Source organism: Alligator mississippiensis, chromosome 4, assembly GCF_030867095.1.
Source record: "Alligator mississippiensis isolate rAllMis1 chromosome 4, rAllMis1, whole genome shotgun sequence".
Taxonomy (NCBI): domain Eukaryota; kingdom Metazoa; phylum Chordata; order Crocodylia; family Alligatoridae; genus Alligator; species Alligator mississippiensis.
In genome coordinates, this window is record NC_081827.1 from 201,398,904 (window position 1) to 201,424,057 (window position 25,154).

Genomic DNA, 25,154 nt, shown 5'->3' on the forward strand with positions numbered 1-25,154 from the left:
CTGCAAGCATGATGCATTCATCAAAATATAATATCCCAGTCTTAATAAAAATGTAATGCTTTCTGTACCAGTCCATTTGAAACAAGACCCAGGATACACAGAGACAAATACCATACCAGGCTGAAAAAATGACAACCACTGTAACAGTAATTAAGACATAGATGAGGAGACACTTTCTTAGGTACCACAAATGGGGGGAAAAGGGAATGTCCAACTTTTGTCTCTATCTGCCATGATCCCACAAACAATCGCCAAAGCAGGAAGGTAAGTTGCCTCACCAAGAACAAGATTTGCTTTAAATCTAAAGTTCTTTGCTCCCTGATAGTTCCTCCTCCTTGGCTGCACAACTGAGGTTAAGGAAGGTAGAGAGGTGTTCAAGGAAGGACCATCTGGGAAATCACTTTGAGTGAGCATGAAAGACAAACAGTCTAGTCAGCCTTGATTACCAGACCTCAAATCCAAAGGTTTTTCATCCTTAGCATTTTTTTAACTTTTCAGCCAAATTGAACAACCATATGGACCAAATGCATGATGAAAAGCTGAGATGGAGGCAATTTTGGAAGCACGGGTACGAACTAAGAGCACTATGAGACAAAGCATTACTGGGAATTTAAGAGAAACTTTGAGAATGAGGGCTGCTATTTAGACATTCTATCCTTTTGTTGTGTTATTTTGCCTGTTCCAGCACAATGCAAATAACAATTAATTTAATGGTTACCTGTGTTCTCTCCAAGGAAAAATAAATTAAAGCAGCTATTGGGAAGTTTATTCCAGTATACACACAGTATGCACAAGGTAGCTGAGGCCCCTACATTTACAAATGATTCTTCAGAGACAGAATATCCTGCAGAACCCAGCATTTTAATTTTTTCTTTGTCATTACTTGTGCAAAAAGGAAGGAACTGGAACTTAGTATTAGATTTGCTCACCTCTTTCCCCAGAATATGAGGTGTTGTGCGTTTGAATTAAATAGCAAGTGCAGTATTCAAAGACTAACAGAAAAAAATACTCTCTTTATTAATAGCTACTGTTCACAGTCTATCCACTGTTGCTAGACACCTCTCTACTAATCCAGAATCGTCTGCCAAAGAAGTTATTGTGACAGCTTGAGGGCTGAAACAGAATACCTGAAATTTGTTGAGCAGAAACACTAGGGTTAAAAGGAAAATATTAGTGCATAATAGTTCATAAATCTGGATCTAGATACACTTCTTAAACTAGTTCACTTTTGGAAGCTCCTCTCCGAAAGGTGGAAGTGTTCTGCTGCTGACATCCGTACTTTGCATGCACAAGCCTATATGAGTTCAGCAAGAGTGAGTGTGCCAGACAGACCTCTTTTGTGACACTTACAAAACAACTAGAAACAAATCAGACACTGGAGTCCTTGTAAGGATGTCTGTTTCAGTGAAATTTCCAGGCCAATTTCTTAGACTAAAGGGGCTGGGAAAAGGCATTTGGCTAAAGTTTGAGCCCCTCCTGTAACCTAACTACTTCACAGGAAGGAATCTGGTCACACAACTTACCTCATTGTTACGAACAACACCAATGAAATCTGCTTGAGGTGGAATGACAACAAAGAGTTCTGCTTCATAGGCTCCTTCCCCTTGGTTCTCAGCATCAACAATCAGGGTTAAAGGGTTGTCATCACCAATATAGATCTGCTTTTGATCACTACAAAGGAACAGCAAGTGCTAATGTGAATATTCCATTTAATTTTTTAAACAAGTTACGTCTAAGAACCAGAATCTAGAAGCATTCTGACATTGCAATAGAGCAAGAGAGCATCATGGCTCATCAGTAAAATATTCTTGAAATGAAAAAGCTTTGCAATGCTCTTGACTTGTTACAAGAAAATCTACAGGGGGTCAACAGAAGAGTCAATGGAAACACTGGAACAAATATCAAGTGCCAAACTCTTCTCAAGAAAGTATTTTTCCATTTTTTTTAAATGCTCACACACACTGACAAAAATGTACAAGATAAATATAACAGGTCAGATCCCTGCCCAGGACCTTGCAAACTATAACTCCCTCTACTTTTTTTTAATTTATTTTAATTCACACACCTAAAACTTAAGTTTACCATGAAGCTGCAGCAGTGTTGGTATAATATACATCTATACATACTGATTGCAATAAACCATGAAGCATTTTCCTTAAATAATCTTTGAAACATTTACATTTCAAAAAGCTAAAAGGGATCCTAAATTTTATCTACATACCTATAAGTTTCTCAGGCGTGTATGTGCACATGCATGCAGGCACACATGTATGTAGACACGTACCTACATATGCTGGTTGCAATCACACATTCTCATGTTTTTTATGACTGCATCTACTAGCAGCTACCAGAGCAGTGGGTTATGTACAGCTGAAAGGTCTCTCATTCTATATTTCCCATGCCAAACATGTTCAGTTTAGCTGAAACCATGATGTCTAAATATATGTAGCCACAGCGTGCTTACAGGCATTTATTCTACCTTAACTTGTAATTCATATATGTAAAATGACATAAGTCACTTAAACTGTAGAACACAACGAGAGTCCTAATTTTCTGAGTGATTCATAGACTATTATATTATTGGTATACTGGTTAAGTGGATAAGCTGCCTAAATGTATTCCTCTCCACTGCTTATTTTTTAATGTATTTGTACTTTGATAAAGGAGAAGCAGCCATTAAAGGGCGGTAGTAAAAAATGCCTGAATAGGACAAAAGCTATTCAATTTTAGGATTGCTAATCTCCTCTCATTTTCAAGGATTTTAACAGTCCCCAAAATAGAGAGTCATGTGTGTTGAATGAGCACTGTCTACATTATGTTGGAATAAGTGCAGTACTTTTGCTTAGTCTTGAGGCTGTGCACTTAGAGTAAACTCTACTGTTAATAATGCTTGGTTACAAAGGGGAAAACAGATTTCCTTAGGCCATGATCCATAAAGGAAAAATACCTGCTTAAAATTTTACACACCAAATAGTCCCAAAGATTTCTCTTCATTTCATTTCTTTTTATGAGGCTCCTCAGCACTTTCTAAGGTTGGCAGCTTAGATAGGAACTTAGAATATTGTTCTTTAAACAATGAATTGCTTTTATTGTGATTAGCAGTTTGTGTGTATGATCCAGGCTTGAAGTTTACCTGTCTACTGAAACCTGTAGTTTTGGTGTACAGATGTTATCTTCACCACAGTCCAAAAGAAGGTGTGCCTACAGAAAAGTCAAATGTAAACTGTTTTACTACTTCTAGCTCCATTCATTCAAATCTTCATTAACACAGTTCCCACCATTACTTTTTTTTTCCCCCCAAGGTGTCTTTTAACAGCTGTCATGATGGAAAAACTTAAAGTCTTTAGATGTGCAAGCCAGAACATAGGAAATAAGGTTTTATGTAGGTTTAGGTATGCATATCTTTCTTAACCTTCCCATAATACTTAGTTCTAGGGCTGACGTCTAAGTTTCTTAAACTTCTTTAAGGATTACCTTTAAAAATCTTATTTATCCCTTTAGGGATATGAATTCATATCCATTATTCTCTCTGTGCAAATGAGCTTTAAAAAGCTTGGAATAAAGGGGTACAATTGGGCAACACTGTTATCAAGGGGCACCAACAGATGTGGGGAAAAAATGTGCTTTATCAGAAGCATCAGCATGTTAGTTTGACCTGGCTCTGCACTGTCTGTATAGATTGGGACCTTCAGCAGCGCTTTTTGGCGCTTTTATCTAAAGCTGATTCAATCAGATAGTATATTAAAGTGCCAGTAAAGCCCCTGATCTATATTAAAGCACCTGATCTATACAGATGTTTGGGTGCAACTAATGCACTGCCTCTTCTTGGCATGTGCTGGGTTTGGCATGGGAGCGCACTGAGGTAAGAGTAAAGCACGATTTTTTTTCTTTTCTTTCATGTCTGCAAGCAGTCAAGTTGCTCAAAAAAAGAGTGAGGGCAATTTAGTATTTTACAGAGAGCTTTTCCGATAAAAGAATCAGCTTGGTTAAAAATCCAGTTTGAAATCTTAAGCCAAAAATCCTAAATGATGATTTAATAACTTAATCATATCTGTAGGTGTGCTAAAAGGGGTCGTTAACATTTTGTACTAGCTAGAAGGATTCATGGGCCCAAGAACAACTTCCAGAAATCCCATTACATAGAATATTACAGGCTAAGAATATTTTTTTATAGAAGTGACTGCACCTTTTGGGTACCAGCAGAAATACATATGGGGACTGATCACCAAACACAGCACCAATAAGCTGCAGGAGGGTACAGCAAGCAGCACTAAATTGCTCTTTCCTTCCCCAGAAAGATACAGCAGCAAAAAATGAGGAAATGGATCAAGAACGCTCACCTTCACAAACCAGCATCCTTGATGCTGACCTGACCTCTTATTTCTGTAATAAGCAAATGTGCGATTGAGAAACTAAATGGCAGCAGGCTCAGTGGGTCATCCCTGGACTCCAGGTTGTGGTGCTGGATGGGCTGGCTGGAACATGTGAGTGCCCAAAGAGTGGAGCCATGTGGCCAGGTGGCAGGCAAGGGTTTAGCCCCCTGCTGCCTGGGCTGACCAAGCACAATTTATGCTCAGGTCATCATTTACAAGTGCGTTTAGGTGCAATTACTTTCACCACCGCAAGATATTAAGTACTGTTGGGGATAGTACTATCTTATGATGGCAAAAATTAGTTTGTTGTGGTCTAATGGCAATGCATGTGTAGACTGTGATGCTTCATACTGCAGCAAATTAGTAAACTGTGCAGTTAAGCACATGTGTAGATGCACCCACAGTATGTGGAAAAACTTGTTTAAAATTCAGTGCTTAAAGATAGGCAGTTAACATTTAAATTTAGTCAGCTTGATTTTTCAGAGTTATTTCTGAGTGGTTGCTAATAAGGCATTTTAGACTGAATATTTTGCCTATATTGTTTAAGCAAATTCCATAAAACATGTACCTGTCTGCTCATGTTAGCAGGTATGAACTGGTTGAGGATGGGCTGCAATCCAGTTGAGTCTGCAGCTGTTCTGTAATCCATTTGATATTCCATAAAAATGGTGATTGGTGTAAGTTTATCTCTAAACTCAGACTCATCCTGAGTGAGAATGGGGGGGGGGGAGGGGGGGAGGAGGAGGAGGAGAGAAAACAAGTTATTCTTAAAGCATAGTAGAAGACCCCAGAGAGCACTAGCTTCAAATAACTTTTGGCTACTATTTTTATTTATTGCATGTATTATGGTAGCACCAAGATACACTAAGCTCTGTCCACAAAGAATTTATATAATCTAAACTAAAAAAAATAGACAAAACATTTGTATTAACATGCTCCTTTTCAGATGGAAAACTAAAGGCAGAGAGAGATTAAATCTTAGAATCACAGGCATATATGGTGGAGAGTCAGCCTAAGAGTCCTTCTGGTATAATCCCCTGCTCCAAATAGGTCTCTCATTTGCCATTCTCCAGTCCTTTAGGACTTCACCCTTCCTTCATGAATTCTTGAAAATAATCACCAGTGGTTTGGGACTAACTCTTTTTATACTCTAGGAAAAATCTACTCAAGCCATGCTGAGTTGAATTCACATCCTCTAGAAAATTTTAAACCCTTTTTTCTCTACTCCAGCTTGTTCCCACTGTCCAGGTGTTGATTTTAATGGTATTAAACATCTAGCCATAACTGGGTAACCAAAGCAAAAAGCTACTGAACTCTTCAGTGTACTTTGTGTTAGGTGTTATTTTCACCAGTTTCCCAGATCACTTAAGCTAGGGACAGACATTCAAAAAGCTGGAACCTAAACTGATTCAATTGTTGCAGGTTAGTCCAATCTGCAAAGATTGAACTGATTTGCAAGTGAATAGACATTCAAGAAATGCAGACACATGCCTGTAATGATGGTTCAAGCCCTCCCTTGTCCTTGGCAGCAGATGGCTGGAGGGAAGTTGAATGGAGTGTGGCCATGCCCCTGGCAGGGTCTAAGTATGATTGCAGAGGGGTTTAAACTGTGGCAGAATACTATCTCTGTCTCTCCCCAAACTCTGCTATCTGACAATTTGGTTACCATGGTCACTGCAAAGGACAAACTCCTCTGCCCCATCTCTTCAGGTAGCCCTGGGTTATAACCTGAGCTGGACACATTCCTGATGGAGGGGGGAAACCTGCTCCCTCTGCCTACATGACTGGCATCTCATACCTGGGTGTGGGGCTTAAGCTCCCTATTGTTCTAAGCAATGCCAACCTGACTGGGAGGGGTCTAAAGACCCTGCCAGTCTACCCGGCAACCAGTGATGCATTTCAAATTGGTTGGCTGGCAGCCAACAGTTGCTGACCTTCATTGGATCAGGTAAATGAAATCATAAGGTCTATATAAGTTAAGGACTGCCCAGGAGGAGGGGCAGTAGCCATGATGAAAACTCAGAGAGAAGAGCTGGACCATCTGAAACTCACTCTCTCTTGAAACTCATGATCAATGAACTGTTTGCCTCCAGAGGGAATCTCCACCTGCCTCTGGATGATGCTCTTAAGTAAGCTACCTGAGATCTAACTAGATATATAGCTTGCAGTAACTCAGATGCGTGATCAAAGGCTACCATGCCACTTTGCTCTAAGGGATTTCTCTGATATTGCTCTACCCTGTACCCTACTCCAAACCTACTCCTTGTAACCAATAAAGTTCTCCTTTGTACCTAGCGTGGGAGACTTATTGGGAGAGGGTCTAGATTCTGCCTTGGGGTCCCCTTGGTTTGGCTGACTGAGGGAGATGGATGTTTGTGCTGCAGTCTGAGGGTAGCACCCCAAGTTTTTGCAGTGGGTCAAGTACCCTCAAGGACTAATAGGCCTGTGTTTCTCAGAGGGCACAGGTCCCAAATCAGTCCAGACTCTGGGAGGTGGCAGAATTACCCCCAGGCTTGCAGGTGTGCTCCAGGAAGGGGGTCGGCTGGACATGAGGTGTCCCCAAGGAGGCACTCGGAGCCTGGAAGGGGGTCGGTCACATTGAGGTGGGTGGCTCAACACAGGAGCACCCACTACTAGCCCATCACAAACTCCCATTCTGGCCAACAAAGATCCCACAGGGTGTGCCCAGAGGGGAGGGGGGGAAATCAGCCTTTGCCAGGCTTGTCCCCCAGGCCAGACACTGGCTGGGGCAGCGCCTCGCATGAAGGGGGCCGGAGGGAGGGGAGGATTAAACTCCCCTGTCTCCAGGCAGACACGGGACCCCAACTGGGGTCTGCCCAGCTTTACCCCCTGCTTCTGCTCAGTTGGCAGGGGGCCTGGCCATAGCTGGCTGGCATGGCCCTGCTATTCACCCAAGGCTAGAGCTGTGGCTGCAGCTGGGGCTGTGGAGCTGCAGGGCTGGGGCTGAGCTGGGTCAGACTGTGCTGCTGGAGGGAGGAAGGAAGTGGAGGGACTGGCCCGGGGCCCTTCCCAGTGGGCTGCAGCTTGGGTGGGGGCTGCGCAGCCAGATTGCTCCTGGCTTTCTGCACCCAGGCTAGATGGGGCTGTCATGGGGCCACAAGCCAGCTGGGCAGGGCCCTGCCCAGCAGCTGTGGCTCTGTGACAGCCTGGCCTAGAAGCACAGGTGGGGGCTGCCCAGGCAGCTCAGAGGCACTGGCAGGCCCCAAGCCTGGCAACTGCCCACCACAGCTGCCACAGTCCTATGTAGCACCCAGCAGCTCTGGCCATATTAAAAGCTGTGGGCTGGCCAGGGCCAGGCAAGCTGTTTTGCCCCCCTCGCCTCCAGCTGCCACTGCTGCAGCAGCCATTCTGGGTGGGCAGGGGCACATTCAGCCTGGCGGTTTCTGCCCAGGGCATGGAGCTCTGGCTCCTGCTCTCGGCTGCCTTTGACCCACTCTACCTGCCCGGTGTGATGAGTAGCCCCTGCAGGAGGGCGTAGCAGATGGAAAGCAACCAGAGCTCCGTGTGCTCAGCTGAAGCTCTCCCCGCCCCTCTCCCCTGCCACCTAGAGCAGCGCAGAAGGTGCAGCAGTTGGGGGGCAAGGGGAGGAAATAGTGCTGGAGGCAAGGAGAAGCTGGCTGGGGCCAACAGAGTTGTTCTGCTCCCTTCACCTCCAGCTGCAGCTCCTGCTCCTGCAGCCTCACGCAGGGACACTCAGGGCAGGGAGAGTTTCAGGCCCGCAGCTTCTGTCCAGTACACGGAGCTGTGGCTCCAGCTCCAGCTGCTTTCCATCTGCTCCACCTGCATGGCACGATGAGCAGCTCTTGCGGGTAGGAGCAGTGGGTCAAAGGCAGCTGAGCACTGGAACCAGAGCTCCATGCCCTGGGCAGAAGCCACCAGGCTGAAGCTCCCCCCACCCACCCAGAGCAGTGCAGCACGGTGTAGCGCAGCAGCAGCAGCGGCCATGGCAGCGGCAGCTGAAGGCATGGGGGCAGAACAGCCTGCCCAGCCCTGGCCAGACTGCAGCTTTTGATGCAGCTGCAGCCACTGGATGCTGCACAGCGCATGGTGTGTGACAGCGGCTGCAGCGGGTGGTTGCCAGGCTTGGGGCCTGCAGGCGCCTCCAAGCTACCTGGGCAGCCCACTACCCAGCCAGACCCTGCCCATGCAGCCAGGCCAGGCTGTCACAGAGCCAAAAATGGTAGGCAGTGCCCTGCCCAGTGGGCTGCAACCCTATGACAGCCCCGCCCAGACTGGGTGCAAGGAGCTGGGAGCAATCTGGCCTCACAGCCCCTGCCCGAGCTGCATCCCGCCAGGAAAGGCCTAGCTCAGCCTGGCCCCTCTACCTCTGCTCAGCAATATCACCTGGCTCAGACCCACAGCCCCCAGCCGCTAGCAAGGCAGGCAGTTGGTGGGGTTATGCCAGCTGGCTCTGGCCATGCTCCCTCTCCTGCCACTGGAGTGGGGAGCAGGGGGGCAGAAATGGCTGATGGGCTTCTCTGCCCTGGCTGGTGGACCTGTGTTGCCAGTGGGACAGGAGATGGAGCAGGAGACTAAATCCTCCTCCTTCCCCCGGTTTGCTTCCGGCTGCTGACAGGGGTGGGGGCAGGTAGTAGGAGCCAGGGAGGAAGAGAGGGGGCTGACAGGAGCTGCTACACCCTGGCCAGGCAGACCCTGGCTGCTGATCCCTGGTGGGAGGGGGGAGGGAGGGGGAACAAGCCCACTCCCTGTTCCCTTTGCCTTGGGAAGCCATGGCAGCTGGTGTCTGGCCACACCCTGCCCCTGCTCCAGTTAGAGAGCAAAGGGGCGGGGCCAGCTCTGCTGCCTGCAGCAGACAGCACAGCCCAGCCCAGGGCTGAAAAGCATGCTGGGGTGCTGGGAGACTCTGGTATAAGTTAAACCAGGAAGGGGTCTGGAACAGAAGTTCCATAAACTGGTTTGACCCAAATTAGGTAAGTCTGATATTATATTCAACTAGGTTTATCTTAAACCAGTTTTGGCCATTTTGAAACTGGTTTATATGCACTGAACTTCTGTTCTGTTACAGGTTTAACCCAGTTTCTGATCACTCAAACCAGTTTATATGCAACTTCCATGCCTAGCCTAGTCTAACTGTTTAAACAAAGCAAAAAGCTCTTGAATATTTCAGTGTACTTTGTGTTACCTGTTATTTTCACCAGTTTCCCAGTTCACTTAAGTATCTACACTTTCCTATGCCTTTTTTTTTTACTTCTAATGCAATTATAGAACCTCTCTCATTACTTTTTTATATTTCTTGCTAATTGCATTTCTTTTTGTACTAAAAGACTTAAAGTTACACAGAAAGGTTGTGATAAGGCTAGGATTCAGATTTCCAATCCCAAACTAGGATCTAGTGTCTTAATCACATCCATTCTTTGTCTGAGAGCAGTAATAATGGAAGACAAATACATAATAGTAACCATTCCGTCTCCATCAATTCAGTCACATATCTCCAGTGGCATGGTGTTCTTATCTAGTTTTTTTTTTTAAAGGAGGTTTTGAACAATTCTTATTGGGGAATTTTAGTTCCAGGTCTAATAAGTTATTATTTTTTCTGAAAAATAAGTGGTCTCTTACCCTCAAAAAAGCCCAAAGTTCTTCACACTGCATTTGGCCTCCTTTTGTAATTGTCATATTCTTAGAGTGACCAGGCTGCTTGTTGTGGACAAACAGAGCTCGCCTTGTGGCTCCTTTTTGCTTAAGTTTATCCAAGAGGAGCTCCACCTGAAAGGCTGTTGAGTCAAAAACATTTGGTTTAGGGATTTCTTAAATACCTATGGGTAGTATACTCCTCTTGATAACAAATTGTGAGTTGATTTCAAGTCTGACAATTTAATGCTGGTGACCTTTTACAGTTTATTTCTTCCAATATAAATCTGTTATCACTTTGCTGCTAGTGATACACTAAATTCCAACAAATATCAAGGATAATATGAAAACAGGACTTCCCCAAAAGCTTTAAAGTATTTTTTTTTTTTAAAGACAAAAAATAATGTAATAGGTTTATGACTACTTTGGGACTTAGTTACAAAAATATAAGTTTTTTTCAGTATTTTTAAAGAAGAGTTTGTACTTTTATTGATTGAATTATTGCTTAGATTTGATTGGATGCTATAAATAAAGTGTGTGTGGACACACACACACACACACACACACACACACACACACACACACACACCTTAGATAAGCTTTAAATATATATGGATACATACGTGTGTATGTGCATGAACATGCACCTATAGGCATGTGCATGCACTGAACATCAGGCATGGCACAATGTGCAATTTTGCAGATCTGAGGTAAAATTAAATTCCTTAGACACCATCACACATGCAAATTAAAGCCTGCTTGAGGCCTAAGGTAACTTTTTTGTAAAATTCCAAATTCCTGATCTTGACCTGCAGGAAACCAAATGGTCTCAATTCTGACTAAGTGAAGCACCTGTATATGCTTAAATCTTATTGTCCTAAATGGGATTTAACATATTTAAGTTTTAACACAAGCTCAAATTTGTTGGTCAGCTGAAGCCTCAGGTCCCCTTGACCTGATTGGTGGTGGAAGGTGGACTCAGCATTAGCAGATTAAGATTGTAACTGAAGAGCAAATTTCAGTAAGTAAAAAACAATTAAGGCCAGGATTAATGAAAACTTTTTTTTTAATAGGAGAACTTACTGAGCTTACTGGGGAGCTTTCCTTTGCCATCAGCTTTTAAGCAGAATTTCACTTTGAAACTGTTTATGATAAACAAAAAAGAATTAAAAAGCAATCACATTAAAATCAGGATTTCAGAAGATATGGGTTATTTTTTTATTCTTTGAGAAGTTTAAGTGTTGGGAATAGCTAAAACACTGAACTATTCAGTAATCTTCACGTGTAGTAAGTAAACCTCATCATTTCAAACTCTATCATAGGGTCTTCAACGGGATTATGGAATAATGCTTCTATACTTAAAGCTGTCTTTGACAGTCAGATGCCTCCCCACTATCATAATTCAGAAATTAAAGATGAACAGTGATGCTAAATATGTATTATTCGGGCCTAGATTAGCATAAGGGTAAAGGCTGGATTTCAAATAGTGGATTAGGCCAGAAATAAAGTTGAATTTGGGTTCCTGACCTCACTGTAAAAGCACTGAGGTAAGAACCACTGGCAAATTACGCTGAGGACAAGCCCAGAACTGAAGTCAGAGGACAGGTCCCCAGAGAAATTGAAGCCGCTCGACCTACATCACCAGCTCAGAAGAGGCACACCCCAAGAAGAAGGAGACGCAAAGTTCTGGTCATCGGGGACTCCATCCTGAGGGGAACCGATGGTCCAATCTGTCGCTCGGAGCCCTGGTCATGGCAGGTCTGCCGCATGCCCAGAGCGAGGATTTGCAACATCAGAGATCATCCCTAAAATCATCAAGCCCTCTGACTACTACCCACTGGTTGTGGTCCATGTGGGTAAAAATAATGCATCCAAGGGCAAGCTGGATAACATCATGGAGGACTACAAGGCCTTGGGACACCAACTGAAGAAAACAGGAGCCCAGGTGCTATTTTCCTCCATTCTCCTGGTAAGTAGACAGGGTAGGCGTCATGAGGCCTGCATTGATGTGGTAAACCGGCAGCTTTGGAGCTGGTGCCACAAGGCAGGCTTCGAGTTTTTTTGACAACAACCCATGTTTTTGTAAGGAGGGCATGCTGGGGTGGAATGGGCTTCACCTCTCCCCTAAGGGCAGATGTATCTTTTCCTCTAGGTTGGCTGATCTCGTAGGGCAAGCTTTAAACTAGCTTCGCTGGGGGAAGGGGCCGCTTCAAGTGGAGAGGATGCTTCCCCAGCATGCAGGGTGACAAGAGGAAGGGAAGCCCAGGTAAGCATCAGTGTCCTGGGAGTAGGGGGCCGCAACTGTCCTGGGAGCGGGAGGGAGACATGTACACCCTCAGGAGGCCTCAGGTGCCTCTACATTAATGTTCGTAGTATGGGGAGTAAGCAGGAGGAACTGTGCCTCCTGATTGCGAGTAAGAAGCCAGACTTAGTAGGACTCACAGAAACCTAGTGGGACCCTACCTACGACTGGGCGGTGGGCATTCGGGGGTACACCCTATACAGAAGAGACAGGACAGCGAGGAAAGGTGGGGGGGTTGCGCTCTATGTCAAAGAGCACCTCACATCATCAAGGATTAGCTTCGGGTAAGAGGAGGGTCGGGCAGAGACACTATGGGTCAAACTACAAGGGCTGTGTAGTGAAAGGGACCTTACGGTGGGTGTCTACTACAGACCACCCAACCAGGGGGAAGAGTTGGACCAGGACTTCTCCAGTCAGCTTATGGAGGCGGTTAGGTCAAGGGATCTTATTGTCATGGGTGACCTAAACTACCCAGACATTTAATGGGAGGAGCAGACAGCAAGGTCTGACTGCTCGCGTAGGTTCCTGGCTGTATTACAGGACCTTCACCTTATCCAGGAAGTGCACAGCCCACTAGAGGTAATGCCTTGCTGGACCTGGGCCTGGCCACGGGGGATGACCTGGTGAGGGGACTGCAGGTCCTTGACCACCTGGGCAATGGCGATCATCACCTGCTGGATTTCACTATCCAGTGCAGGGCATCAAGGGCTTACACCAAAGCTAAAGCCCTTGACTTCAGAAGGGCCAACTTCAATGAGCTTAGGAGACTAGTGGGGGAGGCACTGAGGGCCCAGAAGGTAGAGGAGATGGGAGTCCACAAGAGATGGTCATACATTAAGGGGGCGATTCTCCAGGCCCAAAAGATCACAGTCCCTGAGAGAAGCAAGGGGGGTAAGAGTGCTCAGAAAGCCCCTTGGCTCAACAAGGGCATTCAGGAATGCATGAGGACTAAAAGGGGGGCATACAACCAGTGGAAGGGAGGAGCTATCACCAAGGAGGAGTACTCCTCCTCGGCCCGTGAGGATAGGAGGGCTATTAAGAAGGCCAAGGTAGAGATGGAACTCAGGCTAGCGTCCAGGATTAAGGACATCAAACAGTCCTTCTTCAAATACATTGGGAGCAAGAGGGCACCAGGCAATGTAGGGCCCCTGCAAGACTCAAACAGTAATCTGGTGGCCACGCCAGACAAGAAAGCTGATATTTTTAACAGTTTCTTTGCCTCTGTTTTCTTGAACAGGGACTGGGATATCCCACCTACCAGACGTAGGGACAATCTTGGGGATAGCTATCAGGCCTTCAGTCATTGCAGATGTAGTTAGGGGTCTTCTGGAAGGCCTAAACATTTTTAAATCTGCAGGTCCAGAAGCCCTCCACCCAAGGGTGTTGAGGGAGCTGGCAGGGGTCATCGCGGAGCGTTTGGCCCGGCTGTACGAGCATTTGTGGTCATCTGTAAGCCTCACCTCGGTGCTCGGGAAGATCTTGGAAAGAAGCATCAAGGAGCACATTTGTGGGGGGCCAGCAGGGGAGATCATGCTCAGGGGCAACCAGCATGGGTTCATCAAAGGCAGGTCCTGCCTGACCAACCTGGTTGCCTTTTATGACCAAGTAACTAAATCCTTGGATGATGGTGTCGCCGTAGATGTAGTCTTTCTAGACTTTAAGAAGGCCTTTGACACTGTCTCTCACCCCATCCTCATCAATAAATTATGCGACTGTGGCATTGATGCCTACACAGCTGGATGGGTAAAAAATTGGCTGATGGGGTTCACCCAGAGAGTAGTGGTGGACGAGTTGTACTCAACCTAGCAAGATGTGAGGGCTCAGTCCTCGGGCCCACACTGTTTAACATCTTCATCAGCAACGCTGTCCAAGTTTGCTGATGACACTAAGATGTGGGGGGAGGTGGACACACTTGAAGGGAGAGAGGCTGCAACTAGATTTAGACAGACTACAAAAGTGGGCAGATGAGAATAGTGGTGTTCAACATAGACAAATGCAGGGCGCTGCACCTTGGGCGAAGGAATCCACAGCATACATACAGGCTGGGGAGTTCCCTTCTTCAAAGCACAGAGGTGGAAAGGGATCTTGGAGTCAATAATGACTCCAAGATGAACATGAGCTGCCAATGCCAGACTGCAGCCAGCAAGGCCAGCCATACCTTGTCACGCATTCAAAAGGTGCATCTCAAGCTGGTCCAGAGAGGTGACACTCCCCCTCTATGAGACTTTGGTCAGGCTGCATTTGGAGTACTGCATCCAGTACTGGGCGCCGCATTTCAAAAGGGATGTGGCCAGCCTGGAGAGGGTTCAGAGGAGGGCCGCCCGCTTGGTGAGAGGTCAGCAGGACAGGCCCTACGAGGTGAGATTGAGGGGGGACCTGTTGGCTGTCTACAAACTCATCAGGGGAGATCAACAGCAAATAAGTAGACCTCTTTTCTCCCCAGCACCACCTGGGGTGACAAGGAACAATGGTAATAAGCTGATGGAGAATAGGTTTAGGTTAGAGATCAGAAGGCAATATTTTACAGTTAGGGTGGCCAAAATCTGGAACCAACTTCCCAGGGAAGTGGTCCTCACCCCTACCTTGAGTAAATTCAAGAGGAGGTTGGATGATCACCTGTCTGGGGTCTTGTGAACCCAGCATTCATTCCTGCCTGTGGCAGGGAGTCAGGCTAGATGATCTGTTCAGGTCCCTCCTGACCCTAGCTACTATGATACTATGACTGAGGGTGGGAGAGCCAGCAGTCAAGGACTGAGATACAAAAGCAAAATTGAAGTAGCTAGTTTGTGAAGTGACCAAAATACATGGCTCATATGAGCCATATGGTCTCTTATGTTGCTGAACAGTTAAATGAACTCAATGGTATCAATAATAGAAGTACATGCTGAAGACTTGCTAGTGATTAATCATTCATTTACTCCCTTCGCTCTTAGTGTCACCATGAGTCACCTCTAAAAGTAAAAAAGGACTCTGCATTTTGACAGATATTCAGCTGTGAAACAATTTACTTGGGGGTATCTTATTCTGTCCAATGTGAATTTGCAATCTATGCATCGAAGGTGTAAAGCAAATGTCAGATCTACAAGCCACTGAAGTCAAAGGCAACCATTTCACTTGCTTCTTTGGGTTTTAGATTGTGGGTTTCCACTTGCTTCTGTGGGTCCTAATTGTGCTTACTTTTCTTTGTCAAGATATTGAGACAATATTTATTTATCTAATAAATTGATTATACCTTCCTACCTGATCAAAAATAAAGTTTAAGTAAAAACAAGCAGCTTACCAGGAAACTTTTGGACCAGACTCTGACAGTTGGCAGGTTTTGCTTTCTGGATTTAGAATGGTTGGGGTAACTTCTAGAGAAGTATGCACACTGATAACTGGTCTAGCCCTGCAAGGAAAGCAAAACATATCAGTGTGAACACACTGTTGTGAGTTGTATCACAGACTCCTTCATACAGGGAAAACTATCTGCTAGACAGTATTTAACAAAGCTAAAAAAAAAAAAGAGAGTGGGAGGAGAGAAAGAAAAGAAACGTAATTAAAGAGAAGTAGGAACAGCCTCTGTGCTTCCTCCTTAGTCAATGTCACAATCTGAGCAGAAGTATAAAAGGAGACCTTATTCTCCTGCACAGCTAAATAAAATCTATGAAAAGCTCCCCTAAAATCAGGAGGGGGCAGAAAAATTTTCAAGGATGAGAATGGGGCTGTTCTTTTCAGAAAGCAGTAGCTTTCTATATATGTTGACACCTGGAGAGTGCCACTCAAGGGAAGCCATGAAGGGAGCTCTGTATCTTATCTCAGCTCTGAATTCATTTAGCAGATTAAGAACTACCCATTTACATAGTAAAGAAAGAACAAGGCAACCATCTTATCTACGTAATCCTTCAATACAGAATGTCAGCCTCTCTTGCTATTATTCTATTATGTAAATTAGGGCTGTTCAACTGGGGCCTGTGGGCGATAGCTGGTCAATGAGGGGTTAAAGTGCAGCCTGTGGGGTCCCACTCAGGTGCCACTCCCCTCACTGCTCCTGTTGCTGTGGGGGCTGGGGATTCTGGGGCAGGGCAGCATGGAAGCAGGGATGCTGCTGTGGGGTCTGTACTGTTCCCCACAATGAGCAGTCCAAGGGCCCATGACCCGTGTGGCATGCTGCCCCTGAACATTCAAAAACTGGACAAACCTGTTGTAAATGATGTAAATACCACCGAGCATTTCCCATGACAGAACTTAACTAAGAATGTGTGTTCTGTACCCACCTGTACAAAACAGCTGTGTCAACACCAAATGCTCCAACAATCAAATCTAGAAACAAAAGTGAAATCTGTGTTTAGGAGCAGTACTGCTGCTGGTCACTAGGCGAGATATTTGTGATTAGAACAATCACAATAATGTGATTTAAAGTCATAAATAGAAAAAAGTCATAAATAGAAAAAAGCACCTGGATATCCATTTTTGTCTACATCAGTAGCTCCTTTCAATGAATACCCAAAACTTGGTGGCATGTTACGGGCTGCCCACTGTCCTTCAAGGATCTGAGATGGGACTGTATTCAAACCAGTTGCTCTTCCATTGTAGATATAAACAAAACCTCTCTTGTCCTCTCCACCATAAGGAGCAGCAACTGCAAGATCTGTGAATAAAAAAGGAATAGTCTCAGCATCCCCATATATAAAACAAAGAGAACTTTGTGCTGGTGTTAAACAATTCTTAGCAGATATGCAATAACAAGTCGCAATGCATGTTTCAGCACATAATTTGTGCTCTGAAAGGTTTAATTAACACCTTCTTGGTTTAATAAAAACCTTTAAAATGCTGGGATTTTATAGAATGACAAAAACAAACTGAGCTACTTGAATAACTGCAGACCTAGCACAGCCTATTTATATGCATTTTTAGTGTTTTAGGGAAAAGTTTTAAACTCCCAATATTGGACTCTACTGGAAACAAGTTCCCAAACGAAATGGGATTATCTACCCGTTTCATTAATACGTTAACACTTATTGAGAGGTTGTGATATTTACAAATAGCTCTAGTGGACTTAAAACAGAGTAATTCAAGAGAAAATGTCATTTCCCAAAACATACTAATGAAAGCCTGTCAACATGCCACAGGCTGAATGTTAAATTAATGCAATTATGCTCCATTTCACGAGTCTTAAATTAGAGAGCACTTATATTAGCAGTGAATGATAAAAACAAAACAAAATACTAATTGGATACCTTGCAGGGAATACTTTTAAAAGTGTGTGCTTTCAAAGTGCATATACAATCAACATTTAATACTCCCCAACTTGTTCAAGAACTCCACTGTTTTTGAATGAAAGCATTTATATATTAAAAAAACACGGCAGATATTACATAATTCCATGTCAATTTGCAGAAAGCTTCATAGCTTTAAAACAGCACCATCTTAAATGGCCTTAAGAATCATCTGTATTATACTAAGCAAAACAGCAGAGATTTCAGCTCTATCCCACTTCTGATTAATTTTAACCATCACAGGGTGAAACAGAGCTAAAAAAAAAAAAAAGCAATGATTAAAATAATTTCTATGATTCCATAAAAACACAACTAAGTTAAAAAATTAAGACTTTACTGTTACTTTTTTAGCCAATAAAGTAAATGACATTAAAAAAATATGAGCACAAAATCTATCAGTGAATCATAAATAGACCAGAAAATACCATTTGTGTCATCTAATCTGATAACCACATTCTGCAGGACTTCTCAGCTTTGACCTTACTAATGTGTAATTAAACTTGTATATAAATGTCTGCAATCCAAAAAATAATGTTGCTGAACTCACTGGTGTAGAATATCTTAAGCAGCAAAACACATACGCATTTAAAACCTATACATTAAGCCTTATTTATGAAAATACATTGCGAAGTTTATGTTAATATTGGTTTCAAGCCAATTTTTCCTCTGATACCCAAGAAGAATTTCATGAGGAAAATTACCTTAGGCATGTATTTTAGATCTTGCTTGCATTTCTGAATTTATGTTCTATTATAACTATTTCTGATCTATAATGATGGAAAAAAGTAAAAGGTTGCCATGCAAAAAAGTAAAAGGTTGGAGATTGTATCCAATTTCCAATGGTTTCATGAAGAATTAACATATTAAGGCTAGCCAAGAAACCAAATCTCTGTTTCTACCAAAAAAATGACTTCGTTTTTAGAAAATGTTTCACAAAGAATTGGGACAAAAATAAAAAAAATATATATTTTTTTTCCAGAATTGAAATCCCAGGACATTTGGTTTTGGAAATAAAATTTTCAAAATAAACAAAAATATATTTTTAGGATGTTTTACAGATATTGCCTGACACTGTCAGATTGTTGTCAGTTCCAGGGCTACTAACCAAAACCAACCAGATTATTATGCAAAGGCTTCCACTAACCAGCTGCACACCAGGCTTGGCACCAGAACCAGATACTGTATGTTAACTGGAGCCCCATGATGCTCAGTTCTTAGGTCACCTGGCTTGACATGTTGCAGCAATTCATTCAAGCAGAGACTTTTTCATGAAATGTTCAGGTTTGATGAATTAGTATTTCAGATGAAAACTCCTTTTACTGAAAAATTCTTAACCAATAAAATGTACCTCATCCAGGTCATCTTCGCTTTTCTATACCTGGTACTTCAGAAAGATTTTTTTGAATAAAAGGGAAGGACCAAAGCTCTATCCTTCTAAATTACTGTTGGAAGGTCATACATGATAAATTTATTCCTGAAAAAATGCCCTGGAAGTTAAACAGAGCATTTGAAGTAAACCAGGATGCAGCACCTGAACGTGTATAGCCTCTGCTTGATGTACTTGCAATTCCCATTCTTGGGATTAGCATGTAGACATTGAAGACATCCAATTGTCCAACACTCATTCACAGCTAAAAAGGCTAATGTGTGTATGCAGTATTTGCATCCATCTTCCTGCCCAGGTTTACTCTATGGACATATACTGGTGTCTTACCATTGAAACCATCTTGGTCTAGGTCCCCCAGAGGTGCAATAGAGCTGCTGAACCTTGCAAAGATCTCAACTCCATTCAGTTTTGTGATCTGAAAACCTCCAGAGGGAAGCTGAAGACAAATGGAGACCTGACCCACCTCTTGAAGTTTGCCATCAGAACCACGATCCATAAATAGAGGGGCTCCAATGAACAAATCTATGTAACTGTATTAAAATAAACAAAAAACAAGAAAAAAAAAACCTATGACAAACATCAGGCTCGATCCTACCACATTCTCCATCAGTCTTAGACATACAATTGAAAAAGTCATTGTTAGGATGAGTATTTCAGTTTTGCCTTTATGTTTCAGTTATAATTTAAAGGCATTTAGAGATGAACAAAGCACATGTGTATTCTTTGACCAGTGTAGATGAAGTTTTATAGCAAACTGAAAAAAGCCAATATTGAGTGCTGAAGATGGTCTGCTGTACCAATAGCTCTTAATAAAGAAGCCAAAGAGGGAGAGAAATTAGAAGTTATGGGAAACATTCTGTTAAAGACTGATAATTTTGTTTTTCAAAAATTTTAATACAGAAACAGAAACTTTCCTAGAAAAAATTGGAAGTAGAGGAAGAAGGAAACAATGCTTACTTATCCCCATTAATATCAGTGGCAGCTACAGAATATCCAAAATAGGCAGCCATCTGCAAAACAAGATTAAAGACAAAAGTTTTTCCTTTGATCCAAATATTTTGATTAGGAAATGTACCTACTAGTGTCATCTTGGGGACATGTATTTCAATTAAATTGTTACCATTATTTTTTCATTCCTCTTCTCTGTTAAAAAAAAGTGTTTTTATAAAAATACATAGAACAGACAACATCTCTTTGCCTCCATTAGTAGAATTCAGCAGTTCATTCTTTAACGAATCCGTGTTAACACAATAGTACCTTCTTCTTCTTCAGCTATCCCTTGCAGTCAAAGATGACTGTATTCCCTGTGGGTCTGAAGATGGCTGACTAGGCTGATCCGGGATCAACAGACTCTGTTGCAACTTAGGCATGTATTTTTAGGTGGATGACTTCGGATTCTTGATTCAGTCCATGACATGCTGTTTTTGCTGCTCCCACTTTTCTGTCTCCTGTTGTCATCACAAGGTTTCAAAGTACTGAGATCCCTGCAGCAGATTCTTGCTGGATGTTGCATTTTTTCAAGTTGGCTTTCAGAACATCCTTGACGTGCTTCTCTGCCCTCCTCAAGTGTATGCCTCTATGAAGCAGGGAGAATAAAACTTGCTTTAGGAGTCTGGAGTCAGACATCCAGATGATACAACTGACCCAGTAAAGTTGATTCCGGATGATCATCACCTCGATGCTTGTAGTGTTTGCTTGTGAGAGGATGCTAATGTTGTTGTGTCTCTCTTGCCACTGGATTCAAAGGTTTTTCCAGCATTGATGGTACTGCGCCAGTGACTTGAGGGGTCTCCTGTATGCTGTCAACAATTCAGCTCCATACAGTAAGGTGGGGATCACAACTGCTTGATAAACCATAAGCTTGGTTTTGGATCTGATGTTGCGATCTTCTAACACCCATTTCCTCAGGGGTTCAAAGGCTGAGCTGACACATTTGAGGCGATGCTGAAGTTCTTCATCAATGTCAGCTTTCTGTGAAACATGGCAGCTGAGGTATGGGAAACACTCAACAGTCTCCAGAGTCTCACCATGAAATCACAATTGTACAACTGTAGTGCAAGGACTCCAGAAGTTTTGATAAGGGTTTCAGTGATGATAATGTCTTAGTGGTATCATAATAAAGGGAACTCATGGAACTGATTCCAAACCCTGTGAGACACTTATGCTTCAGTACTCAGTGTTCATTATGCTTGCACTATATTGCAGTACTCAGCACTCACATAGACCCTGTGGTACTTATCTTTAGCATATGAACCCCTGGCGGTGAGGGGTGAGGCTGCATAATAAACAGCCCTCGCAGCCAATTACTGGCAAGGGATGGGGCCACAAGACTGGCAGTCCTCTCAGCCAATTAGCGATGAGGGGCGAGGCCATGGGGCCCCTTGGCCAAAGGTATGGGAGAGGCTGCCTTGCTCCACCCATGAAATGGCTGCCCAGGTCCATGTTCTGCCCATAAAACCAGGGGGCAGCCCCCATGAATTAGGTAGGTCTCTAACCATAACACATCTCTTAAAGCAATCAACATAATGCCCTGGTTTATTTATTTTTTATTTTTTACAATTGCTCTCTCCCCACCCATTTCATAGCTATCGAAGAAGTACATACCTGCTCTCCAGTAAAATTGTACAAGAAAGACATGTTTTTCCCATTGTAAATAGACACCTACAAAGGAAAAATAGTCAAGCAATTAATATTTCTTAGCTTTTGACTGGTTCCTTTCATTATTACTTTTTTCAAGTTATTTTCATGTTTAATATTTAGAATTTCCTACCATGCCTTGAGTTCTTGCTGCCCTTGGGACCCCAGATACGAAATCTGCAACATAAGGGAGGATAACTGAGTAACATTCAGATTCCATTTAAACACAGGATGATGGCTCAAGTTGGCTTCCTTTGCCTGAATCTAGCTATTCATTCCAAGTGTTATACATAACATATTATATGTGTGTGTATTGATATTATTTGAAGCCCGATTCCTGCTGAATACATTAACATTACCCATCAACAAAATAGAAATGAGAGCCATACCATCTATCCCATCACCATTGAAATCTCCAACAGCCACCGAATAACCTGATCAACAAAAATAGCAGAATAGAAAGTCACTGTAAATGTATCAATTCTTCTTTTTCTTGTCATTTCTTAAAATTTATCATAAAGATTTCACAGCCCCCCTTCATGACCTGAAAATAGTGACCATCAATGCCTATAGATGATTATGCTAGCAGTACTTAAAAAAAGGAAACAGTCAAAATCGATCAGAAACGTGTCTATTTCAGTGAAAATGGTAGGCTTATTTTGACAAATCACATCCACTAGTTTGAGACTAGAATGTCCACGTTCAAATGAGCTTATAGCTCCTATAGTCCAGAATTGATATACAGTAAAAACTGTTAACTGGCATTTTACAAACCAGAATACTCTATTAATCAGAATTTCCAATATCCCCCAATACTTTAGCAACTGGAATCTTTGCCGAGTCTATCCAGCATGGGCATCAAGTATTTCTATGGTTTACATTAGTTAGTGATGCTGCAGATAGAGATGCTGCTGGGAGCTCTTCTAGTTGATATCTGCATAGGTGGAGGGAGAAAAAAAATAGGGGGGGGGGGGGTTGGTGAGCATGTGTGAGCACCCATGCATGCATGCACCTCTTCTCACCGCCCCCACGATGGGAAAGTCTGAGGGGGAAAGGGCAGGGGGAGAGGAAAGGGATCTGCATGGGACAAGGCAGGTTGCTGCTGCAGGCTGGGGCCAGGGCAGCTCTGGGCTCTGCCTGGTAGGGGTGGCCACACTGCACTCCTCTCTTCCTTGATAGGTACAATTCTCAGATAACTGGAATTTTTAGATAACTGGCACCCTCCTTACCTCATTCATGCCAGATAACAAAGCTTTTACTGTATTTGAATCTAGGTCTGAACTTTCCAGTATTCCACAATTTAGATGCTATTTGGATTTTTTTCTAATGGAATCTCTTTCTGAATTCATGACAAAGCTATTAAGTGGTCAAAGAAGCTAAAGCCGGAGTTACTAGTAACAATGCAAAAGAAGTTCATATCTGAAACAGCAACAGAATATAAAATGATTCCAGTTTGAGACTCAGCAGATGAGTATTTTCCTGAAGTCAGTAAAGGAGCACAGTTGAGAGTTCAGAATAAAAACTGTATAATTGCTGAAACAGCCCCTATTTGAGGTGTGAATACTTAACTTGATTCTTGGAAGAAAAGATCAAATAACAGTCCAAATGATGTAACAGGTAATTTAGTTTTGTGTGGATTCAGAAGGTGGGAGCTTTACTAACATATAAAGAAGATGGACAGAATAATAATTTTACAGCTAGAAAAGAAGAGGCTCATGGGTCTTTCCCAGGTTCACCCAGTTCTTGCTCAAGTCAAGAGTGTAAATCAAGAAATCTTGGATCCTCAGTCACTCTGCTCGACTTGGACAACTCAGCAAAATTCTTCTTTTCTTTCCTAGGACACTGTACTTGCACTGTACTGTACTTTCCATCTACTTCTGGGAAAAGAAACCCCTGGGATTCTTTAATGATTTTGAGACTTCAGGATGGTTTTTTTGAGAACTCACCTCCCAGCATAAAAAAATTCCTTACTCTCTCAACCACAATACAAGGCCATTAGTTCAGTATAGTTAGTTACAAAGTAAAGAGTAAACCATAACACCCAAGTCACTTCCTGAAGTGATACTTGTTTCTTAAAGGTGCTGCAGCTACAAAACTGCTACCCAATTTCTATGCATTCCCCTTTCCCTGCTTAATATGGGAAGAGGCATGCACAGAAATTATAATTCAGTTAGCACTAGCAACACAGTACGAAAAAGATAATCTGGCTAAATTTTAGTAAAAAAGCATAAGATGGCAGTTTCTCTATTAGATAAAGGTTTTACTGGAATCTTAAAATATGCAATACTCCTTGATAACTTTCTGAAACAGTAACAGGAACATATATTTTAATATATTTTTACAGAATTAACTGGTCTGGTTCTGGACATGTTCATACTTTAAAGAAATCTCATAAGTAGTTTGTGTGTAAATAGTATAAAAATGCATCCCATCCGAAGAAAGTCCTTAATCTTCAGTTGTTTGCATATGCAGTAAGAAGGTGAGATCTAGATTGTACCCCTTCTTGGAATACAGAGCTCACACTGAAAGCAACAGGGATCCTGACCAGAGATAAAAAACCTCCCTTCAATTATTCTGTCATTAGGATTTCAGCATATGTTTCTAAGCAACAATTCCTCCTTATTCACTATACACTGAATACTACAGTGCTTCAAGTGTGCATTTAAACATTACACTCTTAATGTTTTAGCTTATCAAATATTGCAAAACCTAGCCATTTTGCTTGCTTATCTATTTCAAGTCAGGTTGGGGTCACACACTGAAACTACCCTCTGCTTCCATAGTACCAAGATCTACATAGAAAAGTCTTTTTTTTTTTGCTTTTCTCTTTTTTTGAAGCTCATTGAAGGCGCTGAATTTTGAAGTATACAAGAAATTGATGCAATTTGTACCAGTACTTGCAGCACACAGTAGTAAAAAGATCCTTTGATTTGAACAAGCAAGTATGGGCATCTTTACATGCTCTGGTGTTGGGGGGGGGGAGGGACAGGGGTGCTCAAGAGCTTCTCTAATTAAAGTGTACACAGCATCTTGTGTGTTCAGCCTCCTGCACTTCAAAAAGGTGGTAGGGATGCTTTAACTAAAGCTCATTCAAAGAGCTTTAACTAAAGTGCCCCGCTGCGATGTTGAAGCACAGGGACACTGAATACATGTGATGCCGAGACTGTTGGAGAATCCTAATTAGCACACTCCAGCAGACTCAGTTAATCTAATTAGAGCATGGTAGAGCAGGCCTCAGGCACATGTACAGGTGCCCTATGATTCCATGTCAGATGGATTTAAATTAGACTGTCCTGTAGAGATGGAACAAGACTTGTTCCTTCACTCTTGCAATTTACAATTTTTCTAAGAATTAAAATAGGCAATTAGGGATGTAAATATTGTTAAAAATATTATCCGTTTAGCCTTCTCTAATTACAATGGTTAACAGAAAACACAGCATCTTGGACACAGTTGTTGCTGGAAGCTGTTTCTAGGGCCCTTTGACAGAGTAGGAAGGCAGCAGTGGCAAGCCCAGCCAGACAACACAGCTCAGGTGAAGCCCCTCCCCACTAGGGAGGGAACATCTGTGAATGAGCAGCTAATTG

The 25,154-nt window shown here is 42.9% G+C and overlaps 1 protein-coding gene across 1 annotated transcript in view; it reads right to left on the bottom strand.

Moving 5' to 3' along the window:
* ITGAV (integrin subunit alpha V) overlaps positions 1-25,154 on the bottom strand; it is a 79,925-nt gene that overhangs the window by 20,300 nt on the left and 34,471 nt on the right. Inside the window, exons 8-20 of the mRNA XM_006275625.4 lie at positions 21,957-22,001; positions 21,701-21,744; positions 21,535-21,591; positions 19,888-19,940; positions 19,258-19,460; positions 16,724-16,915; positions 16,542-16,587; positions 15,566-15,673; positions 11,067-11,125; positions 9,972-10,126; positions 4,942-5,079; positions 3,134-3,201; positions 1,524-1,671 (exon numbers count right to left, since the gene is read on the bottom strand). Coding sequence (XP_006275687.1) covers positions 1,524-1,671; positions 3,134-3,201; positions 4,942-5,079; positions 9,972-10,126; positions 11,067-11,125; positions 15,566-15,673; positions 16,542-16,587; positions 16,724-16,915; positions 19,258-19,460; positions 19,888-19,940; positions 21,535-21,591; positions 21,701-21,744; positions 21,957-22,001 — 1,316 coding nt within the window. The remainder of the gene's footprint in view (positions 1-1,523; positions 1,672-3,133; positions 3,202-4,941; positions 5,080-9,971; positions 10,127-11,066; positions 11,126-15,565; positions 15,674-16,541; positions 16,588-16,723; positions 16,916-19,257; positions 19,461-19,887; positions 19,941-21,534; positions 21,592-21,700; positions 21,745-21,956; positions 22,002-25,154) is intronic.